The sequence below is a fragment of the Xenopus tropicalis genome, chromosome 9, assembly GCF_000004195.4.
Source record: "Xenopus tropicalis strain Nigerian chromosome 9, UCB_Xtro_10.0, whole genome shotgun sequence".
Taxonomy (NCBI): Eukaryota; Metazoa; Chordata; class Amphibia; order Anura; family Pipidae; genus Xenopus; species Xenopus tropicalis.
In genome coordinates, this window is record NC_030685.2 from 76248642 (window position 1) to 76268752 (window position 20111).

Here is a 20111-nt window from a genome sequence, read left to right on the forward strand (position 1 = left end):
GTGGGGAGAAGTTTAAAGATATACCTTGAACGAACAAAGCCGTTCAGGAGAGAGGAAAATCTATTTCTCAGTTTTGCAGGGAAACAAAAAGGGCTTAAAGCTTCCAGACCCTCTATTGCCAGGTGGATCCGGGAGACTATTCAGATGGCCTATATTAAAGATGATCTTATTCCACCATTTAGGATAAGAGCTCATTCCACGAGGAAAATATCAACATCCTGGGCAGAGATGGCTGGTGTGTCAATAGACAGCATTTGCCGTGCAGCCACCTGGAGTAATCCTAATACTTTTGTGCAACACTATAGGGTGGACATCGCAGCCTCTCAGGAAGCTTCCTTTGGCAGCAGCATACTCCGGAGGGCGGTGTAACCTTGACCCACCCTAAATTACTCGCTAGTTCTCATGGTTGCTGCCGCAAGGGGACGTAAGGGAAGAAGTAAATTTATACTTACCGTAATTTACATTTCCCTTAGTCCCTGCGGCAGCAAGAATTACCCTCCCATTAAAATTGTTTGAAGCATGATTGTCTGTGTTACTTTTAAATACACTATCAGAGGCTGGTAAGGAACTCCTACTTATAGGTGGGGTTTTTGTTATTTAACTCTCTATCTGCTTGTCCTACCTGACAGGGGAATGTAATCTCATGGTTGCTGCCGCAGGGACTAAGGGAAATGTAAATTACGGTAAGTATAAATTTACTTCATATTCTTGATAGATGTTCTCCTTATAAGCAATAATATGAATTTGTGAGATGCAGCTTGTGGCTGTGCCTAACGCGTATTCTTCGATGCCGGTGAGAATGCATTCAAGGGAATTCTTTGCACCAATTGCTGCTTTTCCTGCAATAGATATTTAATAAAATTGCATCCAATTACTTCAGGGAATCAATGTTTAATAATTACTAGTGATGACCGAAACTGTCCCGTTTCACAAAAAAATTGACAAAACTGCTGAAAAATTTGTGAAACGGTGAAAAATTACAGTTTTTCAACAATTTTTTTCTTATTCACGCAACTTTTTTCTCACTGCAAATGCACTAAAGTCAACGGGCGTTCTTTCTCAAGCAAATTTTCACCGCAGTTTCACAAAAAAATTAGCCAATTGTGAGATGCGGAATTTTGCTGCAGATCCATGCATGGCGAAAAATTAATTGATAATAATTTTCCAAATGAGTTCAAGACAGTGGGGCTTATTTATCAACACTTGCCCATGGGCAGTAAAGCAACCAATCGGTGATTGGCTTTTTTCAGCCAGCTGCAAGTAGAACAATGAATGCAACAATTTAATTTGTTGCCATGGGTTATTGCCTATGGGCAAATTTACTCAGTGTTGATAAATGACCCATAGTCTCTCATTTATCATCACTGGGGAATTTGCCCCTGGGCAGTAACCCATAGCATCAAATCGGTAATTTGCTTTTTTTAGCCAGCTGCAGGTAGAACAATGAATGCAACAATTTGATTGGTTGCCATGGGTTACTGCCCAGTGTTTATAAATGACCCAGAGCAAGTCTCATGACAACAGGGGTGAAAAATAGCTGCCCTCCGGATGAGTTACCTGTTCTCCATAGATCTCCCGGTGCGGGCAGCCATGTTGGGGCACACGAATAATGAGCGAGTGGCGCAACTCAATATGCACACGTGTGTGACGTAGGTCGATGATTTACATTCACCGCTCCTATGTCAGCTGCGCATGAACACCAACCAACATGGCCGCCTGCAGCGGGTAGCACCCTACTGGTGTGGGTAGCACTAGTGGGGAGGAGTTTTTTTGAAAAAAATTATGGTTTCCCCTATCTGGAGTTTGGGCTCTATTAGGCTGCACCTCTGGTGGGGGAAACAATATAAGGGTGATAGTTGCCCTTTAACACCTATGAATGTAAAGTTCCTAAATCTGCTTGTTTGGCTAGCTCACCTTATGAACGGATCTCTGCCGTATTTGCCTACTTGCATGTTGAGAACATATTAGGCTGATCCGGGTACTAATTTTAGAAAAATATTCATAGATACATACCTGTTCCTATTGCAGGAAAAGTGACAGATCGTAGGTTATGTTGGTCACATGCCTTTAGCACCTCCTTGACTCCGGCCACAATCTTAACTGTATTTACAGCGTCAATCAGATGGATTATCCTGTGGTATCTCAGATTTCCAGCCCCCGTTACAACAACATCACCATGAGGCTGTTTGCCTGAAACACAGTAAGTCATGTATACAAAATTAACTATATATATATATATACTGTATATACATTTTTTTGTTTGTTTCTTTTTGTTTTTTTCTTTTTTATGTTTCCATATACAAGCAAATGGCTTTCTATGTCTATATATTATATTATTAGCAAAGATAGGGAAATTAACGGGCACATTTACTGAGCAATTTTGAGAAAATTGTTTTTTTTTTTACTTTTCGAGATTTATGAATTGGAGTCCGCCAATACAGGTATTGGACCCCTTATCCGGAAACCCGTTATCCAGAAAGCTCCGAATTACGGAATGCCCATCTCCCATAGACTGCATTTTAATCAAATAATTCAGAATTTTAAAACTGATTTCCTTTTTCTATGTAGAAATAAAACAGAACCTTGTAATTGATTCCAACTAAGATATAATTACCCCTTATTGGGGCAGAACAGCCCTATTGGGTTTATTTAATGGTTAAATGATTCCCTTTTCTCTGTAATAATAAAACAGTACCTGTACTTGATCCCAACTAAGATATAATTACCCCTTATTGGGGCAGAACAGCCCTATTGGGTTTATTTCATGGTTAAATGATTCCTTTTTCTCTGTAATAATAAAACAGTACCTGTACTTGATCCCAACTAAGATATAATTACCCCTTATTGGGGGCAGAACAGCCCTATTGTGTTTATTTAATGGTTAAATAATTCCCTTTTCTCTGTAATAATAAAACAGTACCTGTACTTGATCCCAACTAAGATATAATTACCCCTTATTGGGGGCAGAACAGCCCTATTGGGTTTATTTAATGGTTAAATGATTCCCTTTTCTCTGTAATAATAAAACAGTACCTGTACTTGATCCCAACTAAGATATAATTACCCCTTATTGGGGCAGAACAGCCCTATTGGGTTTATTTAATGGTTAAATGATTCCCTTTTCTCTGTAATAATAAAACAGTACCTGTACTTGATCCCAACTAAGATATAATTAATCCTTATTGGATGCAAAACAATCCTATTGGGTTTAATTCATGTTTTATTGATTTTTTAGTAGACTTAAGGTATTGAGATCCAAATTACAGAAAGACCCCTTATCCAGAATACCCTTGGTCCCGAGCATTCTGGATAATGGGTCCTATACCTGTACTAAATTTCTTTCTGATGTTGGTCACTGGGGGGACTACAGTTCAAAAATAGAAAAAGGTGGTGCGGCCAATCAGATTTCATTCATTGAATTTCATTGGTTTAAATTTAAAATGCCATCATCCTCATACTATTTATGCCAAGGTGCCCAAACCAACCGCCAATCACAGTTCACCTATTGACTTTTATTGGTTTAAATTTAAACTGCTGCCATTCTTCAAGTAGGCCTCTCAATGCCAGGACCTGGGGTTTTCTCTAATTTGGATCACCATATTTTAAGTGGTAGATTTATAAAAATTTGAGTTCGTAAAAAAGAAAGGCAAATGTGAAAAAAAATAACTGCGACAAAACTCATGCAACTTTTCTTCTTGAATGCTAGCTTGTTTAAGAAACAAAGCGATAAATTGCATGGTGACGAGAATCACGTTGTTTTCAATGAGACTATAACTTTGGAATGTTTTAAAAACTGGGAAAATAAATAAAGAGATAACAAACTGAAATTTTGATAAATCAGCCCCTTTGACCACTAAAAAATCATTTAAATATTAAATAAACCCAGTAGGAGTTTTTGCCCAAAATAAGGATTAATTAAATCAAATGTGGGATCATGTACAGGTACTGTTTTATTATTACAGAGAAAAGGGAATCATTTAACCATTAAATAAACCCAATAGGGCTGTTCTGCCCCCAATAAGGGGTAATTATATCTTAGTTGGGATCAAGTACAGGTACTGTTTTATTATTACAGAGAAAAGGGAATCATTTAACCATTAAATAAACCCAATAGGGCTGTTCTGCCCCCAATAAGGGGTAATTATATCTTAGTTGGGATCAAGTACAGGTACTGTTTTATTATTACAGAGAAAAGGGAATCATTTAACCATGAAATAAACCCAATAGGGCTGTTCTGCCCCCAATAAGGGGTAATTATATCTTAGTTGGGATCAAGTACAGGTACTGTTTTATTATTACAGAGAAAAGGGAATCATTTAACCATTAAATAAACCCAATAGGGCTGTTCTGCCCCCAATAAGGGGTAATTATATCTTAGTTGGGATCATGTACAAGGTACTATTTTATAATTACAGAGAAAAAGGAAATATGTTTTAAAATTTTGAATTATTGGATTAAAATAGAATCAATGGGAGTTGACCTTCCTGCTATTTAAACCCGCTCTGCAGATAGGCTGATGCCTGGACATCTTTTTTGGCAGTACTTTTTTGCTTTCCTGTTTACCAAGCTCTAATTCATTGGCTTGCTGGCCGCCTTATGTCTTTGACTTTGCTTGTGATTTTTCCCCTTCAGTACCCTAATTGGTCTGTTTGGCTTCCCTGCTTTGACAGCTTCCTGTTTCCTGTCTAAGCCTCCTGCCCTGATCCTTGGTCTGCCTGACCTTCTGCCTACTGTCACGAACCCTTGAAGTCTATTAATTGTGTCTGCTACCACTCTGGCTCTTATACCTCTCACCAGTCTCTATATATAATTATTTATATGTATAATAGCAACATATTAAAAGTATATAACTTACATTTTTATCATGAGGAAGGCGTTCTACTAAGTAAGATATTTTAAAAGTTATTATATATAGTGATGGGCGAAAAGTTTAGCCAGGCATGGATTCGCGGCAAATTTCCGCGTTTCGCCATTGGCGGATTGTTTCGCGAAACGGATGAAAAATTTCGTCGCGAAAAAAATTCGCCGCACGCGGGCGACGAAACAATAGCCGTGTGCGACAAAACAATAGCCGCGTGCGACGAAACAATAGCCGTGCGACAAAACAATAGTTGCGGGCGACAAAACAATAGCCGTGTGTGACGAAACAATAGCCGTGCGACGAAACAATAGCCGTGCGGCAAAACAATAGTTGCGGGCGACAAAACAATAGCCGTGTGTGACGAAACAATAGCCGTGCGACTAAACAATAGCCGTGCGACGAAACAATAGCCGTGCGACAAAACAATAGTTGCGGGCGACAAAACAATAGCCGTGTGTGACGAAACAATAGCCGTGCGACGAAACAATAGCCGTGCGACGAAACAATAGCCGTGCGACAAAACAATAGCCGTGTGACAAAACAATAGCCGCGTGCGACGAAACAATAGCCGTGCGACAAAACAATAGCCGCGGGCAACAAAACAATAGCCGCGGGCAACAAAACAATAGCCGCGTGCGACGAAACAATAGCCGCGCGCAACAATTTTTTTTGTCGCATTGGAATTTTCGCTGCTTCGCAAATTTTTCGCCGTTTCGCGGATCTTTTGAAAGATTCGCAAATTTTTCGGCGAAGCGAAACGGAACAGATTCGCTCATCACTAATTATATATTCTGTGACCCTAAAACACAAACTTCTGCTTGAGTGCAATCTTATTGGTCTCTTTGTACTTGTATCCCAGATTATGAGACAATTCATGATTGTGATGATGCTCTCTTTCTGACCCGATGCCATCGACTTCTTGCGCACATCAGTATAGTAGGCTAGGTATCTTTGTACTTGGTCTTTCATATTTGGAACATCACCAAAGTGTTCTCCTTAGTAGAATATTTTGTTGGCATTCCTTACTCTGAAGCACAACCCTGAAGCACATCACTACTTTTGGTTGGATCACCATGTATTTGGTCTTCTACATTCTGGAACATTTCAAGGTGTTCACCTTAGTTTTCTGGAACATCTTGCAAACAAAAGGAATTCTGGGAATGAATTCCAAACTCCTAAAAAAATCCCATGTACATGGGTTTATCCTATAGGCTAAAGCTCACCCACTGGGTTTGAAGCTGAAGCCAGGATAATAGCTGATCAGATTCCTAACTACAGACCCATTTCACCTCTTGGGGTTCATCAGTGTAGTGCAGGGTTTTCTGATCAGCTTAGGTAGAGTCGCCGTGTGGTTTCTCAAACAAATCATTAAGGCTGAGGAGACTGCCTCATACAGATAAAAGCAAACAAAAGGAATTCTGGGAATGAATTCCAAACTCCTAAAAAAAATCCCATTTACATGGGTTTATCCTATAGGCTAAAACTCACCCACTGGGTTCAAAGCAGATTAGATTCCCAACTACAGACCGGTTTTGCCTTACTCTATGAAGCAGTCTCCTCAACCTTAATGTTTTGGAACATCTTGAAAATTATCTTTGTAATCTTGTACTAGTGAAAAGTGATGGCAATAAACATCATAACTATATTAAGCTAAAAGCAAGATCCCAATGGGAGTCCCTTCATCCTAAAATTCCTGTCTTTAAGTACAGAGATTTTCTATTATACCACATTTTTGTTTTAATTGTAGCTGTCTTCCCCGTACCTGAGCGAATACATTCTTCCCTAATGCTGTCCCCTGCAGCTGCCAGAATGGTTTTTGATATGCCTGTAAAACAAAAGCACAGGAGATTATAGAATCCATGAAATGAAAGTGAAACAATGCTCAATCAGATATAATAGTATGGAAAATCTTCATACTGTAATTTTAACCCACACAGCTAGAGTTAGACTTGGGTGTTAATTTAGCCATTATTTTTTTACATAAAGCATAGCTGCCTGGTAAGGTGACATATGCAGTTCAATGTTGGTGTATTGGTTAACCAAAAGAATAAAGCTGATATTAATGAAATAAAAACTGCAGATATAAGCAACTAAAGACGATAGATGAGATGATTGATAGAAGGAATTGAACAATTAAGAAGGTTGTGGATATCTTCTCAAATCTGCTTGACAAGGCGGCACTTTGCTGTAGCGAGGCATAGCAGGCAAAAGCTAAGGGGGTATTCTTTGCTTTTCTCTGGATTTATGTAGGATCTTTTAGATGAGAAGGTGCTACTAGGGGATTATTGACTGTAAGCCTAATTTATAAGCATAGTTGCTATTTTTTTACCCACAATCCAGTGCTTTTTCTGAGAATTCTGGAGAACTTTGAGCGCATATTTCTGTTGTCATGCCTAGACAATAACCGCATTAGCCTTGGACTCCAAGGGGAGCCTGAAATTACTGCCAGGTCTAGTCAGAGGGTAATTCCCTTGATTCAGTGTGTGCACTAGTGTGGAATTCACCAGAGCAGGCTGGAGTGGGGTACATTAATGCTTACTGCAAGTTATACTAAGGGGCACATTTACTAATCCACGAATCCGAATCCTGAATGGGGAAAAATCAGATGGGAAACAAACATTTTGTGACTTTTTCGTCACCGTCGCGTTTTTTTCCTATTATGCACGATTTTTTCACTGCCGTCACAACTTTTTCGTCGGCGTCGCAATTTTTTTGTATTGAGCAATTGAAACCAGCGGAAAAACCAATCCGATTTTTTCGCAACGGCGACGAAAAAGTCACGGAAAATATACAATAAAGTCGTAATGGTGACGAAAAAATCGCGGGACATACGAAAAAGTTGCGACGGTGCTGAAAAAGTCGCAAAAATACCGATCATTACGAAAAACGCGTTCGGACGCTTTCGGTCCGTTCGTGCATTAGTAAATCTCCCCCTAAATGTATGGGTACGAATACTTTTATGAACAGTGTTAACTGTTGTAAAAAATAAATAAAGCTCAGTTTTGCTTTATTTATGCAATTGGCTCCTACATTCATAAATTAGGCCCTGTATGTTAGACTTGTGCATGTATTTCTTTTGCCCTGTGGGATGATGTAGGTGGGAATAGCAATCAAAAACTCGGAGAGAAAGGATCACTTCTCAAAACTAGAAAGTCCCTGTGCTCTCAGAAGGCCATGCAAGGTTGCCGAATCTGCTCCAAATAAATGCAGAAAAGCAAATTTGACAAAAATTCCTTAAAGCGGACCTGTCACCTTAAGAAATAATTTCAAATTGTTTTCTATTGTGTTTGGCAAGCAAAATAAACTTTACTTACACTATATAAATTATTTTAATCTTATCTTCTTCAGCCTTGGAATTCACAATAGCAGCAAGCAGGCAGAGGCCATTTTGTGGACACTGTTATCAAAGCAGGCATTGCATCCTGCCAAAATCTTGTTTCTGTGCCTGTATGGGGGGACCTTATGCCCATATCCATGCACTGGTTACACAATTAGATTGCGAGGAGAGAGGGGGAATGTGAGGGGAACAGCAACATCTAAGAAGTTCTGAATTGAAAGTGAAAGTAAATGTCTGCCCCACCTCTATGCCTAAGGCATAGAGGCGGGGCAGGCATTATATGATTGACAGCTGGGAATTTAAAATGCTTTTATAATAGGTATGGATGTGTTAATATAGAAATGAATTTGGGTTTCATGTTTAATTAGAAAAGGACTTTTATTATACAGCTTTTTATGTCTGGGTGACAGGTCCACTTTAAGGCCAAGTGGCTACCTGATCTATAAGATCAGTATGAAATCAAGCAAGATAGAGTTCAGAGGACAGGGCTGGCAGATTCAAGAGTCGGAATGAAGCAATGAAACAGGGAATCACCTGATGAGAACATAAGCAGGATTATTTATCAGACTACAAGATCATATACTTGCAAAGCTAAAGCAGGACTGGAGTCTGAATTATCTTGGAACATGTGAAAATCTACTCACTGATGAAAAAACTAATATATATTTAAGAATCCTAGGGAGTTTTAAATCTTCCTTTTTTTTTTTAATTTTTTTTAGCAATTTAGCATTTAATACAAAAAAACATGACACTTACCAGAGTCATAGTCCAGTCTTTTATTATTCAGGTTTACTATGGCATCTGCAGTTTCCTTAGTTATGTCCCCCTTTTTCACATCTAAAATTGATTTACCAATTTTTACCTTATACATAATTATCTTCTTTTACTGATTCCTTGGTCTGTTCTGGCTGAATGCCCTGTAGGAATAGTAAAAGTAAAGAAGAAACTTGTATTTATCACTGCCATTAAACAACGGCATCAAATTTATCCAAATACACAAAGGGGCAGATTTATCAATACACGAACGCTGGGAGCGTTCATCCGAACGCTCCGAGCGCATCTTCACCGATTTTTTCGGGCCCGAGCGACTTTCCCGGAGGACCCGCACAAAATTTTCGGACGCCCTCACGATGCTTTCACGAAGGATTCGGAGAGGCTCTGCCGCTGTTTGCAGTTGTTCGGTGCGAAAGTTTCGGCACTTTCGGATCCCCAATGCGATATTGTCGTGACTGGTACGATTTTTTTGTGGGCATTTTCGTGATGTTTGCGATCTTTAGAGGTTTCTTTAGAGGTTTCCGAGTTTTTCCCATTCGGGATTCGAACTCGTGTATTGATAAATCTGAGAGACTTCCATAATCCTTTATTATTATCAGTAGGGATAGACAGTATTTTGTACACATACTGGTTTCAGAGGACATCTAGACAATATTTATTCATAATAGTAAATTCTGCTGATTGTTTACTCACCATGCAAAGCCAATAACCCTTCCTTCGTTGTGGGGGTTTCAATTGCACCATGGATAGGGCCTACCTTGATAATGAAGATGCAGAGAGTACAGAATGCTGCAGGAAACCAGTAGTTTCAGTAATACCTTGCACAACACCTTAGCAAAAAGTACATGACCAGAAGGGGAGGAGAACTAACCATGGATTGCTTCTTCTATGCCCCCAGTGCCACCTTACTTCTGCAACATCAAATACATGCTTCCTTTATCATAGATTGACACAAAAGCTTGACACAAAAATATAATAGAAAGAGTGCCGCACACACAGGGGCTTGATACAAAAGAAAAAATGTTTTTATTGAAAAAATTCCATCGTTTCGAGCACGACCAGAGTTCTTCCTTAGGGACAAACCCTAATTTTGTCCCTGAGGAAGAGCACTGGTCGTGCTCGAAACGTTGGAATTTTTTCAATAAAAACATTTTTTCTTTTGTATCAAGCCCCTATGTGTGCGGCACTCTGGAATTGCTGCCAGGTCTAGTCTGATGGTATCTCCAGGGTCCCCTGAAACTTGAGCTACCACTAATTCCAGGCACCACATCTCACCTCAACTTGCACATGATACTAATTAACATCTACATTGATAAATTGCAATTTGCACTGTTATGAGGGCGACTTCAGCAGATAAAACAACAGAGAAAAAGTGACTTGCTACAGTATAGTTGCAGATGGTGAACGTTTTGAGAACAACCAGTGCTCTTCCTCAGGGACAAACTCTAAGGGGCACATTTACAAAAGCACGAACGCTCCGAGCGTATTTTCGCCGATTTTTTCGGGCGTCCGCACAACTTTTTCGTACGGCGCACAACTTTTTCATACGCCGCACGACTTTTTCGGACGTTTGCACGAAAAAATCGGAAAGGTTTTACCACTGTTTACAATTGTTCGGTACGAAAATTTCGTGGATTAGTAAATGTGCCCCTAAGTTTTTTCTTTTGTATCAAGCCCCTGTGTGCAGCACTCTTTCTATTATATATATATATATATATATATAGTTGATGTAAACAGACACATAGAAACATACCAGCCACGAAAATATTGCCACACCTTTGTATTATGCTCATCCTAAAACAACTTTCTCGTAACAATGTTTTTCAGAAAGCTGAAAGAATTTCCCAGAAGTAACGCACCCTGTTCTTGCTTATACTCTACTCTACATTGTTTGAATTCAATACATTATGAGATGCAATCTGACTGCATTATAGAACTCTCATCTGTAATGTATAGGGGAAACACTACGTCGAAAATGCATTATGGCATATCTCGCCACAGGGTTTGAGTAGCAGAGAGTGGATTCTTTGTGAATTTTAACAAGCCAATGTGAACTTGTCCTGACGGTATTTTTAAATAGGTCTGAAGGGGCTGAATCGGCAGCTTAAAGCAAAATTTACCCCCAACATGAATACTAATTAATAGCAAACTGAAATATGTATATCCCTTTTACATCTTGAGCCGCCATTTAGTGATGGGCTGTGTGCTCCCTCAGAGATCAGCTGACAGGAAGTGATGCAGCTCTAACTGTAACAGGAAGTAGTGTGGGAGCAAAAGGCAGAACTCTGTCCATTCATTGGCTGATGGGGCCTAGCATGGATGTGTGTTAGTTTGTGTGCACTGAGAATCCTATGATCCCAGGGGACGGCTCTTAATTATTAAAATGGCAATTTTCTATTTATATAAAAAAATGGTTTATTTAGATGAAGCAGGGTTTTACATATGAGCTTGTAGAGACCTACATTGTTCAGGGGCAGGGTCGGACTGGGGGGTGCAGGGCCCACCGGGGCTCCCACCCCAAGAGCCCTGCAGATGCCCCCGTGTCCCCTAACCCCCCTCCCCGCAGGGGCCTCCCTAACCCCCCGCAGGGGCCCCCATCTGACTTCTTCCCCTGAACATGTGTAAGTTTAATGCGTCAGGGGAGGAACGGTTGGGCAGGGGGAGCGCCGGCAAGGGTTGAGGGCCCACCAGAATTTTTCCCGGTGTCCCAGCAGCCCAGTCAGACCCTGTTCAGGGGTATAGATTTCAAATCTGCCTGTGTATGGCCACCTTAAGCTTGTACTTTTGTTGTACTTTTTAACATGTTTATCATTGTAATATTAGTTACTGGTAATCTTAAGCATTAACTTGGTTGGGTCTAATATCAAGGCAGATATTTCCGCACTGTGTGTCACCAGACATGGTGGGAGTAGGGGGTACAGTTGTGCCAGGCCCAGTGAAATGCTCTTCTGTAAGGTTGCCTGGCGGTGTGGCTAATGTTATTCAAATTGTGTAAGTTCATGTAACTTCAGCAAAAACTGCCTAGAAATGTATGAAACCTGCGTACCAAGGTAAAGACAACGCTGAGAAGCTTGACGGGGCAGGCAGGGGCAAATGCCACTGACCACCGATGAATTAAAAAACCTATGGCAAATTTCACTGCCCCCCAATGAGCGGATTGACTTAATAAAACATGAATTATTCATTTTAACTATTTATATGAACTGCTTATTATAGAGTAACATCAGCAGTTTATATTGGGATCTACTGTATTTACTGAATTATATGAGGATCTTCTACATGAACTTGGCAGCAGGGGAATGACTGGTTATTAGGCCCCACAGCAACATCATAGGGCCCCTACACTTCCGCACTTAGTTACTTTCAAAGAAACTTATGTAACGTACGAATCCACTGACTCCCAACAAAAATACTGACTTATTAGCACATTAATTATTTTTGCTGTTTATGTGAAGTTCTACTAACTAGTTTTTGGACCCATAGCAATATCATTGGGCCCCTAAACTTACACAGTTTACGTAACTTATGCAAAACCTTACCTAGCTTCAATATCAAGCAATGACAGCGCAGGAAGGAAGGAAAGGGTTAAAATTAGGTAAAACTCCACTGACCCCCTATAAACTGAGTGACTTATTAGCGCATTAATCAATGGAACTCTTTATATGAACTGCTTATTATAGAATAAAACAACCTGTATATATTGTACACACAAAGGACATGGCCAAACTTTTGTTACTGCGCACTTGTGTTCATGGGGGCCCCATATAAAGAACTACTACAGGTATTGGACCTGTTATCCAGAATGCTCGGGACCAAGGGTATTCTGGATAAGGGGTCTTTCCATAATTTGGATCTCTATACCTTAAGTCTACTAAAAAAATCAATAAAACATTAATTAAACCCAATAGGATTGTTTTACATCCAATAAGGATTCTTTATATCTTAGTTGGGATCAAGTACAGGTACTGTTTTATTATTACAGAGAAAAAGGAAATCAGTTTTAAAATTCTGAATTATTTGATTAAAATGGAGTCTATGGGAGACAGGCTTTCCATAATTCGGAGCTTTCTGGATAAAGGGTTTCCAGATAAGGGATCCCATACCTGTACTAATTCAGGGACGAACTACAGCCTGAAATGGATCAGAGATAATCTCATACACATAGGTGTACAGTGCTGGCTTACTTGTAAATTCATTTCAGTGCTGTAGATTCTTCATCATATGTGTGTCCTTTAAAATAAAAATTTAAGCACTTGTTAAAGGATGTACAGGTATGGGATCCCTTATTCAGAAACCCAGAAAGGTCTGAAATTACGGAAAGGCCATCTCCCATAGACTCCATTATAAGCAAATAATTCTAATTTTTAAAAATGATTCCCTTTTCTCTGTAATAATAAAACAGTACCTGTACTTGATCCCAACTAAGATATAATTACCCCTTATTGGGGGCAGAACAGTCCTATTGGGTTTATTTAATGGTTAAATGATTCCCTTTTCTCTGTAATAATAAAACAGTACCTGTACTTGATCCCAACTAAGATATAATTACCCCTTATTGGGGGCAGAACAGTCCTATTGGGTTTATTTAATGGTTAAATGATTCCCTTTTCTCTGTAATAATAAAACAGTACCTGTACTTGATCCCAACTAAGATATAATTACCCCTTATTGGGGCAGAACAGCCCTATTGGGTTTATTTAATGGTTAAATGATTCCCTTTTCTCTGTAATAATAAAACAGTACCTGTACTTGATCCCAACTAAGATATAATTACCCCTTATTGGAGGCAAAACAATCCTATTGGGTTTATTCAATATTTAAATGATTTTTAGCAGGCTTATGGTATGTAGATCCAAATTATGGAAAGATCCCTTATCCAGTAAACCCCAGGTCCTGAGCATTCTGGAAAACAGGTCTCATACCTGTATTATAATTACGTGTGATGTAAATGTATCCAATAATCTCTACCCTAAAACCCCTCCACCTCCATCCCCCAACCATTTCTCCTCATTTTTGTTATATAATATATAATATAAAACACAACAAATCAGAATAACCCTTAACATTAAGTTGGTATCATAGAGCTGTATATAATGAAAATCCTGTTTCTAGAATTGAACAAGACTTCTATAATTCATGCAATATCTAGATATAACTTCAGCCAAAAACGGTAAGTTGCACCATACCTGCTCCAAGGAACACATCTGGGAAATCTCACCGTTTACAGAACGACTGGCAGTTTTTTTCACAAAAGAGAAACTGAAAGTTTGCAGATCTGCAAATGAATGTGACAGATCCACCCCTAATAGAAACAAGGGAGGGGAGGCTGGTATACATATATGTGTATAATAGATATTTAGAACTCACTTTCCCCCTTTTTCTCACCATCTAATTGTGTATCCTGTCACAGGCGCCTGCCTGCTTGTTGTGATTGTGCAATTCCAAGACTGAAGGAAACACGATTTATATTATTTATAATGTGTAGGTGTAGTTTATTGAGCTTGACAAACACAATAGAAAATAATTTACAATTATTTCTTAGGAGAACAGGCCCCTTTAATAAAGCAATAATAATGTTTTGAGTGAATATATAGCATACATCTTTATTTAAAGGAAAAGTGCAACTTATCTGTACCACCATAGCATGTCCAGATCTACAGAGCCTCTTGACAGCATTGCCCCCCACCTTTAGCTGTGTCCCTTTTGTTACCAACATCCATCTAATTCTGGATCAGCAAGCAGCATATACACACTGACATCCACAATTGGATATTGGGGTACTGTGAATTCAAGATTGCACAGCCCAATAGGGCACTTGAAAAAAACCTGGTAGGCCCCTTTTTCACTAGTCATGTTGGTGGGATTGATGTTGCCCGCCAATCAGTGGAAACAGTATATGGTTTTCTGGGGTGAACCTATTACTTTGGCCTGAAATCGGAAGATGCTGATTTATGTGGTGCTGCTGCTGCTTTAAAAGTTGGCAGTGTAATGAGTTTTTGGCACGTACCAGTCAGAAATCTCCATAAAACTATATGTATTTGGTATCGGCACATTTATGAAACATGAGGATTTCTAAAACATTTGTATTCACATAAAAATAAAGTAAAACATTTTTGTGATATATATACCAATATTATGCAAAATTATTTCTTTAAATCTTGTTACAGAAGTGGAATTACACAAGACTTTAGAGAAAAGGTTAGAAAGCCCAGCTTGTTCTGAAAAAATGATGTATCGTTTTCCTAGGCAAACTATATTTTTATAGATACCTACATTGTTTTGGAGTATAGTTTTTTTTTAATTGCCTGTTGTTCCTGATATAAACTGATAATAAAAACGTAAGATAACACTGATGCCCACCTGATTTTGTATTGGCTACCAAATAATATTTTCTCTATATACAGTAATACAAAGAAAACATATTATTACATTTATTTATAAATCAGCAACATATTCCATGGTGCTGCGGATAAGGTTACATATCAACTATTGACATACAGAGACAGAAAGGCTTACAATCTAAAGTTAATACAGTAGACGTTTCCCATGCATATCAAACACACTTTTTCTCTGGATTTGTTGGCAAACAGATGACAGTCTAATGTTGGTTCCTACTGACCCCAGTTGTTATGCTTCTTCTCCACTAATATCAGTGTCATCAATTACAATGTTTGCCATGGTCTGAATGTGACCTAAGGGCTCTGGCACACGGGGAGATTAGTCGCCCACGACAAATCTCCCTGTTCGCGGGGGACTAATAACAACTGGGGTTGATAAGATAATAAAGCTAGTTTAAGTGATATCTGGAACCTTTGCAGCAGTGCCATATTTTAGCAATTCAAAATATATAAATGTATAGAGTTATTCTAAAAAGTATAAAGATAATCAGAGAAAACAAGACGTGATGGTGTGCCTTTAAAGCAATAATATAATAAATATGTTTGTGACTGATGTGCAATGTCTAGAAATGCAGCAAGTGTGTGGAAAAAATAGTGCCCTTTGCGCTTGATTAGAGAAATAATGGAGTATGGAAGTGTCCTTCTACCCAGTTGGTTGTCTCCTTTCTTTATGTCAAAAACCATCAAAAACCTAATACCCAAAAACCATCAAGAGCTAATAACCCTTAGGGCTCTGGCACACAGGGAGATTAGACAAATCTCCCTTGTCACGGGCGACTAATCTCCCCGAACTACCATCCCACCGGCGAACATGTAAGTCGCCGGTGGGATGGCACACGCTGCGCAGGCGATTTCGGCAAATCGCCGAAGTTGCCTCGCGAGGCATTTTCAGAGATTTGCCGAAATCGTGCCGCCGCATGTGCCATCCCACCGGCGACTTACATGTTCGCCGGTGGGATGGCAACTGATGGCAACTCGGGGAGATTAGTCGCCCGCGAACAGGGAGATTTGTCGCGGGCGACTAATCTCCCCGTGTGCCAGAGCCCTAAAGGAGTCTTTGACTGCATAATGCAGATAAAAAACTATGCTGCTGGGCATGCCCATCCCCAGGAAAAAAAATAAATTTTCTTGGAATGCTATTTGTAATTTTGCCATAAAATTATTTGCCTGATACTTTTACATTACCTATCTGCCCCCCCCAAGTCCCTCTATGAGGAGGCTGCCATATTTGTGCAGCAGGAGTTCATTAGCATTAGAAGCTGTAACTGACAGTATTAGAAGGGACAGTCAGGTTAGTAGAACAGTCGGTTTAGGAGCTTCAAGTAACAATAACTTAGAAAAGCAGCTCTATCAGTCAAAAATGGACAACATGACCTATAGGGAACTTTTAATGTACATTCATATTTTGAAGAGTCATTTTTAGGTGTCAATATCACTTTAAGAGGAACAGTTCAGCTACAATTTTTGGGGGGGGAGGATATGGTTCACCTACACTATCTTGTGAAAGTGATTAAATATTCAGGATATGCACTGCTATCATTGAAGACCACAAAAGCAATTGGGTCATGGACAGAATTGACCACAGAGTCGTACTGATCAGCGCTGGGATCCTCACCAATGTATGGGGGCTCTATGTAAGATTCTTGTCCAGCACAGTATTCCCCAGTTATTACTAATGCCTGGTAGACATACTTGTATTTATTTTCATCAGGAGCAGCATATACGCTATGGCACGAGTAAGAGGCATCTCTGGCAAAGTATGTCCCAAACCCATGTTTTGTGCCTGAAAGAAAACAAAATGTAAATGCAAATACTGCAGAATGAGTAGTTAGTATACTAATCTGAGTGCCTGAAACTAGATTTATCTGTCTAACAGGTTTCTGGGTGGAACTGCTTATTTCTGTTTTTTTAAACCAACATGCAGCATTATCTAGCAAATGCCTGAGCTTAAACCTGGGGAAAATAGGAGTAACTCTGGCAGAACACTTTTGGAGACTTGTTGAAGACAAAGGTACAAAGTCTCCTGTCTGACCCCAGCTTGGTATATAGGGTATTACTTGATCCTGAGAGCACAGTAAGGGTCATTTGCAAACTTAACGCAATATGCAAAGTGCAATCTTCAGGAGACATGCTTTTTACCCACAATGCAGCATAAGTGCAGGGTAATTGCTGATGCAGGAAAGTTACCCCTGTTGCAAATCTACCTGATGCATCAAAAATGTAATCTATAAAGGCTGGAGTGGGCAGATGTCTAACGTAATAGCCAGAACACTACTTTCTGCTTTCAGCTCTCTAACCTCTTAGTTAGTCAGTCATTTTAGGGGGGGCCATATGGGACATAACTGCTCAATTTGCATTTGAATCTGACCTGCATGCTCACAAACTAACTGAACAGTTATGTCCCATGTGGCCCCCCGCTAAAGTTACTGACTAACTAAGAGGTTAGAGGGCTGAAAGCAGGAAGTAGTGTTCTGGCTATTACTTTAGACATCTACCCACTCCAGCCTTTATAGATTACATTTTTGCCTAACTAACAATATTAGAAATATGTTTTATTGTTTATCCTATCTATCTATCTATCTATCTATCTATCTCTCTTTTTGTCTATCTACCTATCTCTCTTTCTGTCTATCTAAAGTTACATTTATAGCAAACTATTATACCCATAAAATCACTAAGAAAAGTTGCTGCTAAGTGTCAGATAAACGTCTGTATGAATTAGGCAAGCAAAATCCTACATACTTCTGTCTAAAAATCAGAATAAATATGTAACAACATTATCCCAGTAAATTCTTCTCAATCTGTATATCTATTACAAGGATTTTTTCTCTCAATATGGTGAACTCAGTGTTTTTAACAAATAAAAAAAAAAATAGACTTACCATTTTTTCCACAAAAACTTCGATTAAAGCCATGATGATTGATTTTCCTAATGGCATCGGCACTGGTACCGTGATATAGGTGACGTTCATTTACACGATACGGATTTTTCTTGTCAACCTGAATTTTTCTAATGGAGTAACTTCTCCATAGTGTTAAATTTTGGATCCTTTCAATCTAGCAAAAGAGTTAAATGATCATTTGCACACAAAACGGAGATGGAGCACCCTATTTAGAATTATGGCACAACCTTATCCTGGTTGCTTTGAACTGGACCCTACTCTTTCCTTATACTAGGGCCTCTGATTGCTGCTGTCCTTGGGTAAATGATTTTAACTTCCTGATCCTGTTATAGATTGCTTCTCACTTCAAACTGTACTGTAAAGCAGGGTTTTGTGGGACTCATTTTTACACCCTGACCCATAGATTAAGAATAGAACACTCAAGGATGCTACTTATACAGCTGGGTCCTGCACCCTGCATGCTGCTTCTCATGAGATTATAACACAAAAGAAGGAAGGTATTGATATATCTAAATAAAAGACACATTGAACCAGTGTTGGCCAGCACATTGCATGTAGTGGGCCAATTATTTGTTTGTCATACAAAGAAGTCTGTGGAAACTTTAAAGGAAAACTATACCCCCAAACAATATAGGTCTCTACAAAAATACTGTATATTGCATAAACAAGCTCATATGTAAAACCCTGCTTCATCTAAAAAAAACATTTTCATAAAAATATACTTTTTTTGTAGCATGTGCTATTGGGTAATCCTAAATAGAAAATTGCCATTTTAAGAATTAAGGGCCGCCTCCTGGGATCATAGGAGTCACAGTGCACACAAACAAGCCAAGGCACACATACTGCTAGGACTCATTAGCCAATGAATGGACAGGGTTCTGCCTTTTACTCCCACACTACTTCCTGTTACAGTTAGAGCTGCATTATTTCCTGTCAGCTGATCTCTGAGGGAGCACACAGCCCATCACTAAATGGCGGCTCAAGGGAAAGGATGTAAAATTGCAATATTTACTGGTTAGGGCTTGCTGATAGACAACCTCTACTGACATCCCAGGGAAGTGTAGGGACCCATAGGTATTAGAGTCCCTATGGCTTTAAATCCCTACTTCCTCTTTCTTAGTGCTGTTGCTGGGCAAAGCACCATGTATCTAGTTCATACTATATTGTGCCTTATTGGTTTAGTTAGGATGACCACTCCCCTTGCAGACTGATAAAGTGTCTTGCAAGGAGGAGGGCTTCCTCTTTGGCTGCCTTCTGACTCTCAGGCAACGTCTCCATCGAGCCTGGGATCAGACTTGGCCCCAGTAAAGCCATCTGCCCTAGAGTAGCCCCTTGGTACTCTAGTGAAAGTCGGGGACAGGGCCCCGTGAATGAGGTGAAGTTAGCAGAAGGATAGATCCTGTAATAGCACACTCTATATAGTGTGAGATAGTCAGGGCTATCTAGTATGAGCAGCACTCGCTCCAACATAGGAGAATATAAAAGGGTTTAGCAATACCCAGGCTCTGTTTTGCCTTACTGTAGGACCGCAGTCAGACACAGGTATCAGGCAGTATCTACCCCTGATCCAACGTTGCTGTAGGGATCCAACTCAGTACCAGGTGATCATCCTTAGGATTGCCTATATTTCCTTATCTATCTCCACTGTGGTGTGATCCTGCCTTGCATAACTACAACTGTTATTACCTGCTGTACCATCTACCTCAGTATTGTGAGTATTACCCTGCATCAATCTTGTCTGTAACAATAAATGTGCTATAGTTCAATCAGCAAAGAACCTTCTGGCGTCCTATTTACTATCACTACACCATACAGCATCAGGGAGGTGTAGTTCAACA

General features: G+C 39.5%; 2 protein-coding genes across 3 annotated transcripts in view; both read right to left on the reverse strand.

Moving 5' to 3' along the window:
- Nucleotides 1-678: 678 nt before the first annotated feature.
- Nucleotides 679-9965, reverse strand: LOC116407832 (protein mono-ADP-ribosyltransferase PARP14-like). The gene is made up of 5 exons (XM_031893879.1): nucleotides 9666-9965; nucleotides 8955-9115; nucleotides 6624-6686; nucleotides 2014-2190; nucleotides 679-839 (listed from the first exon to the last, which is right to left on the reverse strand). The coding sequence occupies exons 2-5, from the start codon at nucleotides 9067-9069 to the stop codon at nucleotides 679-681; spliced, it is 516 nt and encodes a 171-aa protein (XP_031749739.1). The 5' UTR covers nucleotides 9070-9115; nucleotides 9666-9965.
- A 6634-nt stretch (nucleotides 9966-16599) lies between these two features.
- LOC101731886 (protein mono-ADP-ribosyltransferase PARP15-like) overlaps nucleotides 16600-20111 on the reverse strand; it is a 30265-nt gene continuing 26753 nt past the window's right edge. For both annotated transcript variants that reach the window (XM_012971413.3, XM_004918236.4), the window contains exons 14-15: nucleotides 18253-18427; nucleotides 16600-17153 (exon numbers count right to left, since the gene is read on the reverse strand). In XM_012971413.3, coding sequence (XP_012826867.2) covers nucleotides 16864-17153; nucleotides 18253-18427 — 465 coding nt within the window. In that variant the 3' untranslated portion in view covers nucleotides 16600-16863. The remainder of the gene's footprint in view (nucleotides 17154-18252; nucleotides 18428-20111) is intronic.

What these genes read in the sequence shown, in the direction of transcription:
- LOC116407832 (XM_031893879.1), bottom strand. Translation starts at nt 9,069, where the DNA reads ATGTATAAGGTAAAAATTGGTAAATCAATTTTAGATGTGAAAAAGGGG. An exon ending in AAGACTGGACTATGACTCTG is followed by an intron (nt 6,687 to 8,954) that starts GTAAGTGTCATG and finishes TTTGTTTTACAG; the next exon opens with GCATATCAAAAACCATTCTG. An exon ending in GGAAGAATGTATTCGCTCAG is followed by an intron (nt 2,191 to 6,623) that starts GTACGGGGAAGA and finishes ACTGTGTTTCAG; the next exon opens with GCAAACAGCCTCATGGTGAT.